Here is a 19,700-nt window from a genome sequence, read left to right as displayed (position 1 = left end):
AGACAATAATGATCTTTGCTTCTACTTTAAACCTTTTGGAGGCAGTTGTTGGCTGTAATCAAAAACGCTGTGGCCATATACAACCTCAAAGTGGCTTTGCGTTCAAAGAGCAACAATTTCAATTCATTTCTTCATTTGGTTACATGGTGCTTTGTTGTAGTGATCTGAGAAATGCTGCATTATACTGAACTCATTGTTCAAAAGTGTAAAGTTCCACCTCTGAACAGAACACCTCCTTTTGCTTATATTGGCTATCAAAGGAGTTAGTGTCAGTACTTCTGAAGGATGTCATCTGAAAGATCACATTTCCTGATGTACTCAGGTTACTGGATATTATTGATGCTGGGCTCCTGAACTTTTCTTGATTTGATTTCTGTACCCAAATGAAAGATTTGGTTTCAATTTTGTTTGTCCAATTTGCAGAAAAAAAAGTGGCTGTGTAATACTCCTATATGAAACAAATGCATAGCTCTGTTGATGAGACAGATGTAGTACAGATCTGTATTCGATAGCATTGGCACTATGAAGAAGCAGATAGAGCTGCCAGTAGGGAGAAGGCTCGTACAACCAACATCTTTACTGAACAAGCTTTATTATGGAATATTTACTTTAATTGAAAATATTAGGTTACCACATAAATGCAAATAAACCACAGCCTTTTAAAAGAAAACAGAGTTAACTTCCCCTTTAAAAGAAAAAGAAATTGCTTTGATAGTAAGGAATCTTATCAGCAAAGTTGATTTTAAAAACTATATTCTGAAGTATGAATATGCAGTTAGTATGTATAGGAATTCCAGCACTTCAGCTTACAGTGCTTTTTCATGCTTAGCTTCCATGGAAATCACTGGAAGGTGATCTTGAGTAAGAACTGTAGTGCAATGCCCTAATACTCTCTGGGTTTTTCCCTAATACTGACTTTGGTCACACATGTGGGTGTTTTCCTCTTAAAATAAGAATAAAATTCCCCTCATCTGTCACTGACATTGTAATGTGGTTTATGTGAACTTTATAATAGAAGCTTTGATTAGTACTCTTTGTCACAAATCTAGAGGGTTGTTTTTTTTCCCCCCACAAACTATTTACTTGGCTTGCATGTTTTCTGTCAGCATCACCAAACTTCTGCAGCAGACATGTTTTCTGCTTTGGCAGTCTTTGTGTTGTGTGCGCTGCTTCAGGCAACAATACTTTATGTTCTACCATGCCAGCTTTGTCTGAGTTAGTCATTACCCTCTAACAGACCAAGGTTCTTACCAGTGTATAGTTTACAACTGGAATTGTAGAAATGTTCATATTGTAAATTACAGTAAGATGCAGGTTATGGTGCAGGTAAATTGTAATTTTACACAATGTGATGTTTCTATCAAAGCTTTTTTTTATTTATCAGTAGAAAGGTTGGCATTTGTGTGGACCAATCTGCAGCGTCATTTTAAAACCTATCTTTCAGCTCAAAATTTTCATGAGTATACATCAAATCATATGTTTTGATGTATATTTATGTCAGTGAAATTTGGGTGAAAACTATATACAGTCATTTTTGTATTTTTTCTATGTTGTGAAGAATAAAATTGTAATTTTATAAGTCTGATTCACTAAGATTATTATAAGTTAAATGTATTTTTTGTATATTTAGGAATCTGGTATTACCTGGAGCTCTGAAAGATTAAGCATAGCCTTTTTATGCATGTTTGGAAGATATTTCTACTTGATAATGCAGTGAAATGGTTTGTATGCTAAAATACTAGTCCGTGTTGTTGCCTTGTGAAATTGATTCTGTGCTCTCTGCCTGGATTTGGCCTATTGATCAATTATACTAATTGCTATAATCCAAATAAAATAATTCTGATCAAAATATGTTGTATTGTTACTGTTTAAGGGACAAAAGCAGATGCTTTTAAAATGTGAATTAGGGCTGTATTTTTATTCATTTGTATATAATGTGTGCCTTGCAATTTACAAGATTTTTTTGCATACATAACTTTTGAGCTCAAACAAAAGAACTAAGCAACTTAATACTGTTATGAATGCTCTGCTTTTTACTTTTAAAAGAGGTATTCATAACAACGTGTTAACTATGTTAACGTTCAAACTTACAGCTTCCTGAAGGATCCTCAATAGAACGCGAGCTCTCTGTTCTGTTGTTATCTGTACTCTAGATGGTGATGGTTTTCTACACAAACAAAATAATTCGAGTATTATAAATATAGTGAAATGCTTAACTAATGCAACAGAATACTTCAGAGTTCATTTACTAAATATAATATGTCTGCTACCACGGCAATGTTCTTAGCATTTTTAACACTTCCTGAGAGAGATTTAAATACTGTGTCTACGTGCCATTAATGCTTACAAATAACAAGTTATAATCCTCTAATAGGAACTGAGTAGTAGTTGCAGAGTGAGTACTATTATTCTAGGCATATGCTTGTCATAAGATGGCACAACTACAGTGATTTTTTTGTTTGATTACAGAAGGGATGAAATAATGTTGTCATGCCCAGTATCACCACATGTCCTACGCGTGATAGCTGTGACTTACCACTACTGTGTAATTAAAACCTTCTCCTTGAAATGTTATGCAGTGAAGAGTGGTGCTGAGCTCCATTTGTGCCTTAGAATAACTATTACTGGTTATTTGTGTTTCTTCTCTGCATTTTGAAAACAGTGTGTGTGGAAATAATTTTAGTTATGTAGGGTAACATTAAGAAGCCTGACAAGCATAAGGATTCTGTGTTTGTAACCAAATTAATTTCACAATAGTATATAAGGCTCATCTTAAATAAAGCATTGGCAGTTCTTGACATAAAACTTGAGGAAGGATCTGTGCTGAGTATAACATTAAAAGGTGTGAATATCCGTGTGTCTCATTCCAGAGTTAGGATGGATTGGTTCAGGCCACCTGACTGCCTGGGACTTCCATTCAATATCAAGTGGCTTTTAAATTCCACTTCCAATCTCCTAAAAAAAAAAAAATACTCTTGCACACTTATAAGAAGACTTCTAATATTGTAGTGAGGGAATTAATAAAGCTTCTGTGGTGGTTTCTGAAGGCTACCTTGAAGCAGTTGGAATTAAAAATGTGGATAGAAAATTTAAAACTCTTTTAATACTGTTGGTGATTGATTTCCAGAATGATATTTTCCTTTATGCATGTAAAAGATCCTAAAGCCTTTTTTATATCTTCACAAGTTAGCTGGGCATTAGTATTAGGAGCCAACAAGGAGAGGTGGTATGCTGGACCTTGTTCTCACCAACAAAGAGGGGCTGGTGCGGAATGTGAAGCTCAAGGGCAGCCTTGGCTGCAGTGACCATGAAATGGTGGAGTTCAAGATTCTCAGGGCAGGAAGGAGGGCACACAGCAAGCTCGCTATCCTGGACTTCAGGACAGCAGACTTTGGTCTCTTTGGGGATCTGCTTGGCAGAGTGCCATGGCATAAAGCCCTGGAGGGAAGAGGGGCCCAAGAAAGCCAGTTAATATTCAAGGGTCACCTCCTCCAGGCTCAGGCGTGATTGATCCCAATGAAGAGGCGGCCTGCATCAATGAACGAGGAGCTTCTGGACAAACTCAAACACAAAAAGGAAGTTTACAGAGGATGGAAGCAAGGACAGGTAGCCTGGGAGGAATAACAAGAAATTGTCTTAGCAGCCAGTGATCAGGTTAGGAAAGCTAAAGTCCAGATAGGGTTAAATCTGATCAGGGATGCCAATGATAAAAGGAAGACTAGGGAAAATGTGGGCCCTCTCTGGATGGAAACAGGAGACCTGGTTACCCAGGATATGGAGAAGGCTGAGATCCTCAACAACTTTTTTGCCTCAGTTTACCAGCAGGTATTCTAGCCACATGGCCCAAGTTGCAGAAGGCAAAGGCAGGGACTGGGAGAATGAAGAACTGCCCAGTGTAGGAGAAGATCAGGTTTGAGACCATCTGAGGAACCTGAAGGTCCACAAGTCCATGGGACCTGATGAGATTCATCCGTGGGTCCTGTGAGAACTGGCGGATGAAGCTGCTAGGCTGCTATGCATCATATTTGAGAAGCTGCAGCAGTCTGGTGAAGTTCCCGCTGGCTGGAAAAGGGGAAATGTAACCCCCATTTTTAAAAAGGGGAAAAATGGAAGACCCAGAGAACTACAGGCCGTGCCTCTGTGCCTGGCAAGATCATGGAGCGGTTACTCCTGGAGACTGTGCGAAGGCACGTGGAAAATAAGGAAGTGAACGGTGACAGCCAACATGGCAAATCATGCCTGACAAATTTGGTGGCCGCCTACAATGGCGTTACAGCATTGGTGGACAACGGAAAAGCAACTGACATCATGTACCTGGACTTGTGCAAAGCATTTGACACTGTCCTGCATGATGTCCTTGTCTCTAAATTGGAAAGACATGGATTTGATGGATGGACCACTCAGTGGATAAGGAATTGGCTGGATGGCCGCACTCAAAGGATTGCAGTCAACAGCTCGATGTCCCAGTGGCGACCAGTGACGTTCCTCAGAGGCTGGTATTGGGACAGGTGCTGTTTAACATCTTTGTTGGCGACATGGACAGTGGGATTGAGTGCACCCTCAGCAAGTTTGCCAGCGACACCAAGCTGTGTGGTACAGTCAACATGCTGGAGGGAAGGGATGCCATCCTGAGGGACTTGGACAAGCTTGAGAGGTGGGCCCATGTGAATCTCATGAGGTTCAACAAGGCCAAGTGCAAGGTTCTGCATGTGGGTCAGGGCAGTCCCAAGCACAAATAGAGGCTGGGTGGAGAATGGATTGAGGGCAGCCCTGCTGAGAAGGACGTGGAGCTGTTCATTGATGAGAAGCTCAACGTGAGCTGGTAATGTGCGCTCACAGCCCAGAAAGCCAACTGCATCCTGGGCTGCATCAAAAGAAGCGTGGCCAGCAGGTCAAGGGAGGTGATTCTGCCCCTCTACTCCACTCTGGTGAGACCCTGCCTGTAGTACTGCAGCCAGCACTAGGGGCCCAAACACAAGAAGGACATGGATCTGTTGGAGTGAGTCCAGAGGAGGGCCACAAAGATGATGAGAGGGATGGAGAACTTCTCCTATGAAGTTCTGCCCTTCTGCTCTGCTCTGGTGAGACCCCGCCTGGAGTACTGTGTCCAGCTCTGGAGCCTCCAACATAAGAAGGAAATGGACCTGTTGGAGTGAGTTCAGTGGAGGGCCACAAAGATGATCAGAGGGCTGGAGCACCTCTTCTACAAAGACAGGCTGTGAGAGTTGGGATTGTTCAGCCTGAGGAAGAGAAGGCTCCAAGGAGACCCTATAGTAGCCTTCCAGTACCTAAAGGGGGCCTACAGAAAAGGTGGGGAGGGACTCTTTATCAGGGAGTAGAGCAATAGGATGAGGGATAACGGTTTAAACTGAAAGAGGGTAGATTTAGATTAGATATTAGGAAGCAATTCTTTACTGTAAGGGTGGGGGTGAGGGACTGGAACAGGTTGCCCAGAGAAGTTGTGGATGCCCCATCCCTGGAAGTGTTTAAAGACAGGTTGGATGGGGCTTTGACTAACCTGGTCTAGTGGAACTGTGGCAGGGGGATTGGAACTAGATGATCTTTAAAGTCCCTTCTCACCCAAACCATTCCGATTCCATGATTCTATTGTCAGAGGTGTTTTTCTCTTCGATGTGCAGATACTGATAATGTGCTAATGTTAGGGAAAGAGATGCTACTGTCAATATTATATCTTAATTTTTCTAGTGTTTTAAGAACATACATATTATTTCAATGTTCCACTACAAAAGCATAATTCACAATATTTAGAAACACTTCCATGTATAGTTATACTTGTACAAACTCTGTGTCACAACAAACTGCCTCTCTCTGTAGATTAAATTAATTCTGTACAGTTTGCACATAGAAATTTTACATTACCTGGTACTACATGAAGATGTTATTGGGAAATTCATTAGTAGAAGTTTTTCCAGAGGCTTATCAGACTGAATTGCATATTGTTCTGTCTTTTTGACTCCTGCTTCAGCCAGTCTGCACAATCTTCTGCAGCTATCTGTAGCTGTCATTTAGGCACTGTTAAATATTACAGTCACCATATATAAATATCACTTTCAACAAGTGTGTATTAAAAACTTTTAATACTGACATTTTCTAGTTTGAACACTTGAACTCACAGAATCCTATTTGCTGTGTAATCCACATTCAGCCTCTTGGGCACTACAGTGGGTTAGTTTTACGCTAAAAACAATGATAATCTGAAGAATGAATATATATATGTAGGCATTTCAGGTATCTTTAAAGCTAGTTTTATGTTGATGTCAATTTAAAGGTCAGCCCTTTGTTTCTTCTGCATCTAGCATGCCTACAAAAAATTTCAGTTGTAGAGAGGGTAGAGGAAGTGGAGGGTCTTCCAGTCAGCCTAACACTAGGTTGTTTTTATGGAATTTTTATAATTCTATGATTCTAAATCAGTTTGCCTCTTAGTTAAAGTTCTGTTGAGGTAAAATACAATCTCTTCACTTACTGGCTAGGAAAAAGACTGAGTGCTTCCCAAAGAGCATTTGGGAGTTGGCAAAACATGAAATGTTCCTTTTTTTTTTTGGTTGGTATCCAGTAGTTGGGTTGGCTTGGTTTTGGTTGGGTTTTTTCGGGGCAGGGGACGGGGCGGGGGTGGGGAGTGGTGTGGTTTGGGTTTGGTTTGTTTTAAGGCAGAATGACAGCACTTAATGAAAATGCTGCAATGTTTTGTCTGGTGTACTGATGACCCAAAGTCCTTTTCATTTGCCACCAGGTGTTTATGACATAATTATGGGGATCTGGATGCACTGGGTTCTATGTTCTGTTTTAGTCCTGTGTTCCTGTGTATAAACTACTTCTGGGAAAGTTACTGGTTTGAGTATTAGATGTGTTTCCTTACTCAGCTTTTTGGTGCAATTTAAGTTAAGTAAACAAAGCATTTTAAGTGTTCCAAAGTTAGCAAATTGGAACAGCGGAAAAAGCTTTCTTGCATCACCAAGAAAATGGATGTGAAATTGAAAGACATTGTTGGTTAGTTTACTTAGTGAGACTGGAAATTAACAGTTGATATTGTTAAAGCCCTACTAGAAGTAAAGTGTACAATCTGAAGGTAATTGGATTATTCTTCAGAAACTATTGTTAAATCAAAGGATATGTGCAAGCCTGCTCCAGGCATACACATGTGTACAAACATGGGGCAGATCTAAGCATTCATGAGCCAGTCTGCTCCTGGTTCCTGCTGATACATGACTGCAGATCAGGCCATAGCTGGACAGATTTTGAAGAAGTAAATTGCTGGTGGAAAGACGTAAAACTGCTGTGTACCACTGGTGTTAAAAATCATACGATTTAGTTATTGTCAGTTACATGTTCTAAACTGATACTTGTTTGCATAATAAACTATCATTGGAGTCCTATTATATGAATTCTTAAGAATAAATGTACTGTACAATGTATTGTTATCTGCCCATTGAAGTTGTGTAATTCAGAATAACTTTTTAATAAAAAAAAATTGTCTGGTTTTGTATATTTTTATTCAAGCCTGCCTTTCTCATGAAAACAGGATAGACAATATTTTAATTTTTTCTGCCCCATTTCCCTGTTCCCGACTGGGACTACATCACTAAAAAGTACTAGCCAGATTTGAAAGAAAAGTAGAAGTCTCAGAGAAATTCATGCAACTTGGGTCTGCGCTTAGCTCCAGAACGTCTACAGCATGTGCTAATCTCATGTCAGAGTAAATAAAGAGGGGGGTGGACACAGAAAGTAAGATGATGACATCTGAGACTAGGTTTTGCTAGTCTTGTGCACAGAATAACACTTTTCCATGCACCCTCTTATGGTTCCTTACATAATTAGGACAGTTATCAGTCCATTTTTTTCCAGTGTAAATTTGATGGGCAAAACCACCTGACTCTGGGCCCTGTTTTAAGATATACTGGAGCTAGGCTTCCTGGTAGTGGAAGTTGATGAGTTGCTGGTATGCTTGGTGCTATAATGACGAGGCCTATCACACGCTTACATATTTTGACATGTGTGACCTTAACTTATTGGTGCCCCTTAACTATTTGTACTTGTGTTGCATATAAATACAGTAATTTTGTAAGTGGAACTTAAGACTGAGCCTCGCTACAGCTTGTGTAAAGGTATTTGATAAACTAGCTTAAAACTGCACAGTTGTTCTGCTCTGAGCTTCATACAGGCTACAGGAGTCCACTGAGGACAACTATTTCAGCCACACCGATGTTGCTTTGATGTTATCCATAAGTGAGCTAGCAAGGCTGAATACTGAGTGGGATACAGTTAACAAACGAGCTGCTGTGTTCACAATCTTTATAAAGAACAAAAATCCTTGGCTAGGAATGCACATATTTTTAGTTTTGCCTTTGGAGTGAAATGCTGGCTATGGAAGAGCTGATAAACATGATTCAATAAGCACCTTGTCTTGCTAGGCTGCTATGTACCCCTAAAAAACCTAAGTGTCATTGATGAGTCGGGTTGGTTTGGGTTGGGGTTTTTGTTTATTTTTTAAAAGGCTGTGGTTTTGCATTTTCACAGTTTTCTACTCACTTTTGGTTCTATTTCTTGTGAATCATCAGACTGGGGGGGGGGGAAGGGAGAGAAAGAGAATATATAATAGCAGCTTGTTCAGTTTCCACATTTCATGCCTCCAAGTTGGATTCTCTTATTGGCTCTGGGTTTCAGAGGGCTGCTTTGGACTATGCAAAGGTAGTCAGTGAAAGGACCAAGAACTTGTTTTATAAATGTTTCACTAATTTAGGGAGTATATATATTTTAGTGTTCTGGATTTAATACTTGCATGAAACTTGTAGTACATGAAGGCTACAAAAAGTGAAATCTGTGACGTGTGTTCTGAGGTCACTGTCTAGATGTTATTCCACATTTTAAGTAAATAATGCAAAGAAAGAATGCTAATGTTTGTCTACTGCACCTGTTGTAATAATAATAAAGTAAAAAAGTTTTCATACAGATTTATGAGGCTACATGTGAAGTCAGAATTTACGTGAGTTGTTCATGTGTTGAAGAACATTAGATCTGTGCTTCACATAGATCTCTGATTATACTTGGTTCTCTCCAGGCTTCCTGAAGGATCTTGTGGAGTTCCTATCATTCTAGTAATTTTGTGCTAGTATTCTCTAAATCTTCCATGTGTCTACTTCCATTTAGGTATTATTTTAATTAGAGAACACTTTTTGAAAAAGAGAGAAGCCCAAAGAGGCAGGGTTCTGTTTTAATCCAGAATTCGATTAAATTACGATTGAAGGTACCTAATGGAATTTTGCTCCCCCTAAAAAGGAATGGCTTTTATTATTGGGGGAGTAGAATTTGGGAAGGCTAGGCTAGGGTGGAAGGTAGAATGTTAGCCTTTCTAGATAAAGAATAGTAAGTTTCTCCATTTTGGCACTACATAATCATGTGATACTTGTGTTTGTTGATCTCTATGAACAAAGCAAATAAATATTTTTATTTAACAGATTAGAATAGGAAGAATACTTGTATTGACTAAGATAATAGTTTGTAAATAGAAGAGTTGGGACTGAGAATAGAAGCTATACACTTTTACAGTAATTTTTCAGAAACTGACTGGAGCAAGTCACCAAAGGAAATGGTAACTGTTATCTATGTATGATTTATTAACAGAGAATAATTGCCTGAATGTTCTTATAATAAATGGTGGACATTTTTAAATTACTTTACAGCCACCCAGGTTATGTTGTTGTTTCACTTTGTCACATAACTCTTTTGGGTGAGACAAACATAGTTCTTTATCTGCTGTTTATAATCAGGTTCCTGAATTAGAAACAAGAAGCCAGGGCTTGAATAAACTGCATGTTAGAACGAAAGCTGTAGGTAAGATGTCCATATTATAATCTGTATCCGTAATACTACAATATCCTACTAGTTACCTTTCTTCTACTACAGTTCTGAGATATAAGATCCAGTAATTTGATCACCTAAAAGTAGGCATTGAAACTACTGGTTTCTGGTACCTGTATACGTAAACTTTCTGGAGAAGGGGCTATAGCTTACTCTACATTGGAATCCCACCTTGGATTCAGGCTTCCATAGGCTATCATGATGCAAATGCTAAATAAGACCTGACGTAGACCTGACGTAGTCCCAATGGTGAAACATAGGAACCTTAAAATTATTTGGCCTATTACCTGAGCAATGCTTTGTTGATATCCAGAACTAAATGTAGTAAGGTGCTGAAGTTGGATCTGGAACATGCCTGGTTCTTATACATACCTACTTAGTAATTTTCTGTCAAGCAGAGTTAGTTTTAAACATTAAGTTGCTGGGGGTCATCTTTCTCCCTTTACTTGGTTTTACAGTTGCACACTTTTGTGAAAAGGTGAGATCTTCTTCTGCTGGCTTTGAGAGAAGAACTACAAAGAGTTCAGGCACTGTGCAGACAGAGTAACCAACCACAGAATTCTTGAGGTTTGTTCTACTCTAGTGTATGGATCGTGACAACAATAATATCCCAAGAAAAGATAAATTCCATCTGAAAGACAGTAGTATTTAAATATAAAAATGTCTCCTCATGGAAATGGAGCTGCGAAGGCAATATTGAGCAGCTGCAGTATGTAGCATCTGGCAGGAAAATGCCACATAAGTGAGCACCACTGTAATAGTTGAGTGCATTTTTTTAGTGAAAATCTTTAACTGTGTATTCCCGGTAAGTGAAAGATGCTCTGTGGAAGCAGCTGCTGAAAATTCAGTATATGATTTTACAAACCTTCACTGAAACGCAGAAAGGCTTAAATTGCTGTTAATTTGTGGAGTTACTTGGAAGTGTAAATGAACATGTGAAGGGTTTGTGTTCGGAAGGTTATCTGTTTTTTCCAACTGTATCCAGCAATGTTACCTCTCTACAAACCTTGCCTTATCTCTGTCCCTTGATAACCACAGCTTCAGCACTACTACCACTAAGGGCTACTTGTGAGCAGGGATTTTCAATGTTTGAACAAACATCTAGACAATTATCAGTTTCAGCTAAAGCTAAGCAGTAATCTGATTTCACAGTTTGTTTTTAATAAAACATGATACAGAACATCAAGTGATAATATTATTCTTAGTACATATGATGCTTACCTTCAAAACACTGTAAATCATTAATTGGCTAACTCACATCTGCAGAAAGAGTGGATCATCTTAAAGAACATTGTAGAAGAGTCTGGGGTTGGGAACTGCTGTGGTATCCTCCCTGTGCGCCCCGACCAGTCTGGCTAACCAGGTTAGAGAATGTACCCTCTAGTAAGACCATGTCACAACACTGTCACATGAAAATGCGGGCTGTAGTTTAGGTGGTTGGAAAAAAACCACAAAAAACCAACAAAAAACTACCCCAAAAGCCTGTATTCATATTTTAGCCTTAACTGACTTAGCAATTAGCCTTAGCAGTAGGTCCAGTAATAGGTACCGCGGTTGGGAGGTGTCTTTGAGGCTTTAGCTTTCTCTGTTCACTAGCGTTTTGGCCACCGGTGCTTGGTGTTGACGCTTCTGTCATCTTGAGCAGGAGGCAGTTCCACTTTCCCCCTTTCCTCCAGGCAAAGCTACTCTGCAAGAGCCCACAGCCTCGAAGATGAGGCAGCACGCGGAGATAACCCCATTTACCCCCCGTCATGGCGGGGCCTGGTTCACCCCAGCCGCTCCCTGGCGGCACGGCTCGGCCGTGGGGGCGATCCCTGGGGAATCACCTCAGCGAGGCCGCCGGCCCGGCGCCTCAGGCAGCGCCCTCTGCAGGCGCCAACGGCCGCCGCGCCGCCCCGCGCGCCGAAGGAGTTAACGGCCGCCGCGCGGCGGCCCGCCCCTCGGCCGCGCCCATTGGTGGGCCAGCTGGCGGCACCCACCAATGGCGACGGGCGGCGGCGGGGGGCGCGCCAATGGGGGTCGGCGGGGGGCGGTGGCGGGGGCTGGCGCGGTCGGCGCCCGGTTGAATGGGGAGTACAAAGAGGCGCGGGGCTGGGGCGGGCCGCGCCGCCGTTCTTGGCAGAGGCGAGCGCGGTGCTGTCGCCGTCCGTAGCTCCGCCGCCGCTCCGCTGACAGCGTGGGGGAGGGAGCGCCGAGCCCCCGCCTTTTTTTCTTTTTTTTTCTTTTTTTTTCTTTTTTTTTCTTTTCCCCCTTCAGATTTGCTCGTTTCTCCCGGTGCCTGTGGAAGAGGCGCTCCCGCTGCCCGAAGGCACCGCGGCGTAGCGGCGGCGGCCGTGTGCATGAGCAGTGCGGCTGCCGCCGGCTCTGCCTTGCCGCCGGGGCTCCGCCACTGGGAGGCGAGGCGAGGCAGCCCCCCCCGCTCCGCCGCAGCCCGTGCAGCCCACCCCCGCCGCGCCCAGAGCTCCCCCGGCAGGGGATGCTCCCGCTGGCCGCCGCGGCCCTACGAGCCTGAGCCTCCGTGCCCTCCCCTCCAAGCCGCCCGCCTCCCCGCGGGGCGGCCGGTGCCGCTGCCCGCCCGCCCGGCCCCGAGCGGCGGGTGGCGGGCCGGCGCGGCGCGCTGCGATGTGGCTCCCCCGCTGCGCCCGGAGCCCCTGCGGCCGCCGCGGCTCGGCTGAGGGCGATCTGCCGTGAGGCGGGGGCGTCCGGCCCCGGCGGTGCCCAGATCGCTCGGGGGTGTCGAAACACCGGGGCCGGCGATGGCGCCCGCCACTGCCGCGCTGCCCTGAGGGCCCCGCCGGGGAGACCCCGGCTCTGGGGGACGCCCGTCTGCTCCGGAGACTTTGGGGGTATCTGCGGGTTTTGTCCCCCACCCCCCCCCTTTTTTTTTTTTTCTCTTTTTTTTTCCTCCTCCTCCTCTCTGTCTTTTGGGGTTTTCTCCCAGCTGCTCGTCCCCCGTGGCGGGGGAGCCCTCTGTGCCTCCCCTCGCCCGCTGCCCCTTCCCTCAGGGCATGTCCCGGTCCAACAGCGTCAGCCCCCCGGGCTTCGGCGGCCCCGCGCCCTGGGCAGGCACTGAGCAGCACCGCTCGGCCTGGGGTGAAGCGGAGGCCCGGGCCAATGGCTACTCCTACCCGCCGCCGCCTGCCAACAGGTCCTCGGGCAAGAAGGCCTCCCGCATGTCGAGCAGGTGGAGGAGCGAGGAAGACTACGAGCCCCGAAGCCGCGGGGAGAGCGGCTGCAGGATGATGAGCTTTAGGTCCAAATCTGCCTGGCAGGAGCATGGTGACGACAGCCGACGTCACCGGTCCCGCCACCCGCCCGGCAGCGATTCCCCCGCTGCCCCCAACAATGCCAGCCCCTGGCAGCTGGGGGAGCAGGGGGAGGTACGGCCCCGGTCTGTGGAGCTGGGGCTGGAGGAAAAACGCATCAAGGCCAAGATTGAGGAGCTGGAGGAGGAGGACGGGGACGAGGGGGACTCCGAGGCGGCCTTCTCCATGGGCAGCTGTTGCAGTAGCCTGCTGCAGATCTTCAGGTCCAAGAAGTTCCAGTCGGAGAAACTGGAGCGCCTCTATCAGCGCTACTTCTTCCGACTCAACCAGAGCAGCCTCACCATGCTCATGGCCGTGCTGGTGCTGGTCTGCGTGGTCATGCTGATCTTCCATGCCGCGCACGGCCACTATGAGGTATCCTACGTCGTGGTGCTCTCTCTGGCCATCCTACTGATGGTGGTGCTGTGCATGGTGTGCAACCGCAACGACTTCCACCAGGACCATATGTGGTTGGCGTGCTACTCTGTCATCCTGGTGATCCTGGCAGTGCAAGTGGTAGGGGTTCTGCTGGTGTGGCCCAGGAGCGCCTCAGAGGGCATCTGGTGGACCGTCTTCTTTATCTACAGCATCTACACGCTACTGCCGGTGCGGATGAGGGCCGCGGTCATCAGTGGGGTGGTCCTCTCCACCATCCACCTGGCTGTCTCCCTCAAGATCAACGCGGAGGATAAGTTTCTCCTGAAGCAGGTAGGTGAGCCCTGAGTGGTTCAGGTGTGCACTCAGCAGCCCCACACCTGCCCGCCGTGTTGAAGGGCGAGGAAAGTGGGGTTGTCGGACTTCCACAGGCCTGCCCGATGCTGGAAGGCTGATGGGGCTTTCAGTTGAACCCCTAGGTTACCTGCTACAAGGTGGGATGTTGTACAATGTGGTGGATATAAGCCTGTAATCTTGCTTTTTTTTATAGCTGTGGTGTTTTCTTATTGCTGCTTTCCATTAAGGCTCTAAACATTTGAGAAATGTGCTTTATTGGTTTCCCATGACCGTGGTTCCAGCGCTGTCAGCCAGCCCTGCTAATGCCCTTCAGTTGTATTTAATGTAAACACCTCTGCCCTAAGTACACCTGTGGAATGGTATCTGTGCGTGCTGCCGTGTTACTGAGAAATGTGTGGAAAGTCATGCCATTTTTATCAGCCAGAGGTTATCCTTGTGTGTCACTCCCGGGCCTGGGTTCGGTGTCAGCACAGCACTTGCTTAGGCTGTCGGACAGCATGCTCCATGGGAGCATGGAGTAAGCTTTTGGTTTAGCAGGAAGGTGTTTGCTCTGAGATGTGCTGGAAATGTCTACAGTGAAGAAGCCCAGAGTTCATATACAGCCAGAAAAAAAAGTTTAAAAAAAAGAAGTATAAATGTAGATTATTATTTAGCTGTGATATCATGTTTAGCAGGAGCAGTTCAGTTCACGGGAACAATAAGACTATTATTGAATGTATTGCAGTGCAATTTTTAATTACCATATCTGTATAAACAATGGCAATACAAGGCGCCACTCTTCTTTTGAAGCAAAGCAAGCAGCCTTGGGGTTCATGTGCTTTAAGCTTTCCAGACACCTTGGCAGTCGGGAAACCATTGACTTAAAACATTGTAGCAGTGTGGTAGTCATCATCCTTCTGATGAACAGGACTCTGAACAAGGATGAGCCTGTCACAGAGTCAGCCCTGACGCTTGTATGTAACTGGGGATTGTTTATTAAAATCAGGTGTGTGGTAGCTTTACAGCCCTATCGCATAATACAAAAAAAATGCCTTGTGCTTGCAGTTCCTGTCTTGAGTCTTACTTCTGAGTTGCTTTGAGTTATGCCTATTGCAGTGTCAGGAGAAGTTGTAGGGCTTAAATAAAACTTTGGTAGGACGGGGCTGTCGCTGCTCTGCTCTACTAAATAGCCCATGAAAATACTCTTTTCTCCCCCCTGCCCAGTTAAGGCTTGCTTGGACAGTTTCCGGCTTTGTTCTTAGTTTGTTACAGATATTTTTATAAACCGTACATGGCATATTTTTCTTATGCTTGATATAAATGGCTTTTTGTGCATTTCCAGCAGAGCATACACTGTGAGCGGCACAGTTGCTGTTTTTCTGCTTGACTTGGAAAAGTTTGCTAATGGCCTCAGCTCTTCCTTGCTGGGGCTCTGGTCCTGCAAAGCCTTGTGCGTACTCTTAACTTTATAAACTGAGACTTGTCCTATTGAATTCAGCGTATTCGGAGACTGTATTCATTCATGTGAAGGCAAAGCTTGTCATGATTACGGCCAGAAGACTTAGCAGTCTGTTACAAGTAAAGTTGAGTTTGGAGGGTACTAATGAGTGCATAAAATATCATTACGTTGGTAACTGTATTTTAATGGGAAGGAGCCTAAATCACAAAGGCCAAATGACTGACTCCCTCAGTAGAGAATTTGGGATAATTATAGCTCCCTCCCTTTTCAAATGCAGCAGGGTTATTTGTAAGAGATTGGGCTTGTGTATAAATGAGGACTTGTTGAAGGTAAAAGCATGGGCGGCAGGTGATGGTACAGCATGCCCAAATCTGTGCATTACACAGTTGCTTTCCCTTTCATAGTAGTGCTGGGGTTTCCTGCAGTTGGACAATAAATACTCAGTTAATGAGGAATGTCTCAGGAGTACTCTTAGTTTGTTTTCAAAGGCAGAGTGTCTCTCCATATTGCCTATTTATTTTTCCTGCTAACAGTTACTAAATGCTGGTCTCTATCTTGCTGTGGTCTACATTGGCGTAGCTCTGGCTGAATTCAGTGGGGTTGTGCAAGGCCAAGAATCAGATTCCTTGCACATTTGCGTATGAACATGAGCTGCTATCTCTGGCTGTCTGATAGAAAAATCTGTTTCTGACGAGCACATCGCCTCACAGCTATTAACAGACCTTCCTCACTGGGGCTGTATCTCGTTGCCATGGAGATCCGTTGTGTTCAGCTCTGCCCCACTGATACAAGCAAGCCCTGTTTTCCCCCTTCACGCTAACAGGGGCGAAGGTAGACGAAGACCAGATAAATCAAGCAGAGGGGGTTAAGTTGTTTTCAGTGACTTCATGCTGGCAGTCACATCAGCCTGGGTTTTGTGGAGCAGGAGTGGATGTGAATGCATCTGTGACTACTTGACCAGATGGTTCTTTATCCACAGCAGTCACAGGAGAAAGGCTGGTTAGGATGTGTATCCCCTTTCCTCTCTTTTTCATCGTGCTTTTAACCATAATACTTAAGTGAGTTCTTCTTTGTGTGGGCTCTTTTCTTTTAATCTTCTCCCAGTTGTTTCCAAGCCAGGAAAAATCTTGTTATGATCCACTAACATTCAAAGCTGGGTGACTCTTGTGTAGACTCCTGAGCACTTTTATGAGGCTCAGGAGCCCGTTAAAAACTTTGCTGCTGCTCTTTCTCAAGAGAGTGAAATTCTTGGTTGTAGGTCCATTTTGGGAGGGAAAGGCAATTTGTTGGTTTCCCTTGCTGAGGATGCATGATTTTATTGTCTGAATTACCTTTTCCTAGCACTTTGGGACTTCTGTGTCACCAGACTCTCTGGTCCAAGGCTATGCTGGTCAGGCTTCATGAAAGGGTCAAGGCAGTCTGCTATTTCTGAATCGGTAAGGGGACAGGAGTAAAGGTAGTTGTGACTGTTCGGTCTGAACTGAGCTGCTTTTTTAATAATTCTTCTGGGGTCACTGGACTTTGAAAGCAGGCTCTGACTTCTGTTTGCTGCCTGTAGGAGTCGGGGTGTGCCTTTCAAAAGGGTACCCTGAGCACCCCTAGCAAAAGCAGCAGGTATACTTGGCACCTCTGCGAGTCTGGGTAGAGGCAATGATCTTGGCTTCTTACATTGATGTTTGACTGGAACAAAAAATGCTAATTAATCCCAATTATTGCATTATATTCAAGAGTTATCTGATGCTGAGGGAGGGGAGAAAAAGAAATCGTGTGTGAATTTACTAGCATCCAAAGACTGCTGTTGGAAGCAGAGCGCATTAAATGTATGACAGTCTGCCAACTACAATTCTTGATTGCTTAAAAGTGGGTTTTTTGCGTACCTAGGATCAATGAATTCTAGAGGCATTGTTTTCGGATTTACTGGGGAGGGGATGACTGCACTTGTCTTCAGCTTTGTGTCCTTGTGTTATTCTGGGACAGTTTGGATTACAAATGTGTTTCAATGCATGCAAGTCTATCTTCCTAGCTTTGTATATATAGCGTATCTCTCTTTAGGTCAGCCTTTTCCATGTGTTGGTTGTGATGCGCTTTTGGGCTCTGAAAACACATTCAACTGCAGGATTCATATAAGGAGTACTTTAGGTGTGAATGAGACTATCTAATATTTAACCGAGACAGTAGAATACTATTTATCAATGAACTGTCTTGCGTTCATAACAAAGATGATACTGAGCTTTATTCTGTGTTCCGGTAGAAACAAACTACCTAGCTGACCCACAGACTCGTACAGACGCAGGGGAAGAACTTACAGTGTGCGGTTGCAGATGCTTAACTGAAGTCATGTGAGTAGACCAGCTGCCCTCGGTGCAGATAGTCTTGAGTAAGCACTGGCATTTTTGTAAGGCTAGGGGCTAAGGGACAGGGAGTTTCACAACAGAGTTTATTGGGCTCTGGATCAGACTTAAAAAGGGATGGGGATTGTGCGTGGGAATGGGTCGGGGACCAGGGGTAAAGGATAAGAATGCCGTGTACAAACATAAAACAAACCTGTGGACTGAGGTTAGATTTACTTCTGTTTTCCCATCCAAACCTGTTTTATTGTAACTTTCTGAGGTTCCTTGTTCAAGGATACAGTTACGCCTTTGTAGTTTATTAACCCAGTGTGAATGGGTGACTGTGAGGGTACCACAAAAACAGAAGACTAGGAAAGAGAAATATATTTTTTTTTTTCTCTTTGTCTTGTGTCAGTAACCTCATCGAAAGAGAAACCAAAATGCTCTGATCTCTTTCCCTCCCCAAATGCTACTGTAAACCTTCTGCAAAGGATCTCTGATAGCACAGTTCTGAACAGCTGCCCCAGCACGTGGCTCTTGTTTATGGCACTCTGATTCTGAGCTCCTGATTTTGAGCTCCTCCTTGCTCGGCCCCTTTCCATACGCCCCCATCGTAACATTACATTAGTATTCCTTATCCTTTTCTTCTGAGAGCTGTGTACGTGTTGGCCTTTCTCCCTGTCAGTCCATGTAAACGGTACATGATTGATCTGCAGCTGCATGGTGGCTCTCTTGAAAGTGAAGCATTTCGATTTAACCATTTCTAGGAAGATGTTGGTATGAAAATATGTGCAGTCTCTCTATTTCCTTTCCCTGAATAAACTGTCACTTCAGCAGGGCTAAAAACAACTTCTTACTGTAATAGGAGTCTTGTGGATATCTTCTAGCATCTTGTAAAGATGCTTTTTAGATGCAACTTAAATGGCATTCAACGAGAAGGCCGGTCACATAGCAGGAGAAATAGTACTTTATATTCCATCTCAGCTGCAGCGTGCTTAAGCTATGTAGGTGATGACTGATTTTGAGACTAACAGATTTGCAGAAGTGTGTTATTCAAGTCAATGTATTGCAGAGTGGCCTTTATTCGTAAAGGAGAGATGAGCTACCAGAAATGGAGACAGATCTGTGTGTCACTTTTCTTACAGTTGTTTGCTGCCTGTTTTACTTCTGTCCACCTGGGCTATAAATTTGAGTAATGTTCATTTAGGATGTGATTTTAAGGCACTCGGCCAGATACTGTGTGCCTCAAACAGCACTTAATGTCCTGTTCTGCATAAACATTGATATCAGTAGAGCTGCTCATAGAGTAAGATGTGCTCCAGCACTGCTATCAACTGAAGAATCTGCCTGAGCTGCAGTTTGACTGATGTTAGTAAAAATTCATGATTTTAGGTCTCTTGTTCAGGGAAAAAATGGCAACCTGAAATATTCAGTAACTGTTGTATTGATAGTTGCCTTCTTTAGTGTAATTCTCTACCAGAGGTAATTAATTAAATCCCTGAGGTATTGTATATCAATTAGTCCTTAGTAGGAATATTGTTTGTATCTCTTGGGAATGCATGTGTTGCTTGAGGTTTACAAAGGCGTATCTGTTTTTCTTATCTCCTAAATTACCTTATGATCCTGCCACCTCCTAATCTACCCCCCCTTGCTTTATCCTTCTTCGCACCACCCTGCATTAGTTTGATATTTCACTGTAATGTTCACTGGTACCAGTAACTGTTAGTGTAATAGTGTTTGAGTGCTGTGCGTCTAATTTCGCCACATTCCTGGATTCTTAATGGGTTTGTTGTCTTGGTAAACTGACCTGTTTGACTCACTTCTCTCATCCTTGTGGTAGCAATCGCAGTCTTGTAGCCGACTTGGATCTCAGTGAGTTGAAGACAAAACCCGATGGAGATGATTTAGGTGCATCGCTCTGCCAGATACACTAATGCTAGCAAAAGGCTTGTTCTTCTAGGTGTTTTTATGGCATTTTTGAAAAGGCGGAGTGTGCTAGTTCTTTTTAATTCTGGAGAG

General features: G+C 44.0%; 1 protein-coding gene across 1 annotated transcript in view; it reads left to right on the top strand.

Annotated features, from left to right (window-relative positions):
- The first annotated feature begins 12,747 nt into the window (after nucleotides 1-12,747).
- ADCY5 (adenylate cyclase 5) overlaps nucleotides 12,748-19,700 on the top strand; it is a 222,023-nt gene continuing 215,070 nt past the window's right edge. The window contains exon 1 of the mRNA XM_074593831.1: nucleotides 12,748-13,889. Coding sequence (XP_074449932.1) covers nucleotides 12,885-13,889 — 1,005 coding nt within the window. The 5' untranslated portion in view covers nucleotides 12,748-12,884. The remainder of the gene's footprint in view (nucleotides 13,890-19,700) is intronic.

This window comes from Larus michahellis, chromosome 7 (genome assembly GCF_964199755.1).
Source record: "Larus michahellis chromosome 7, bLarMic1.1, whole genome shotgun sequence".
Classification (NCBI taxonomy): Eukaryota; Metazoa; Chordata; class Aves; order Charadriiformes; family Laridae; genus Larus; species Larus michahellis.
This window is presented reverse-complemented; position numbering and strand designations above follow the sequence as displayed.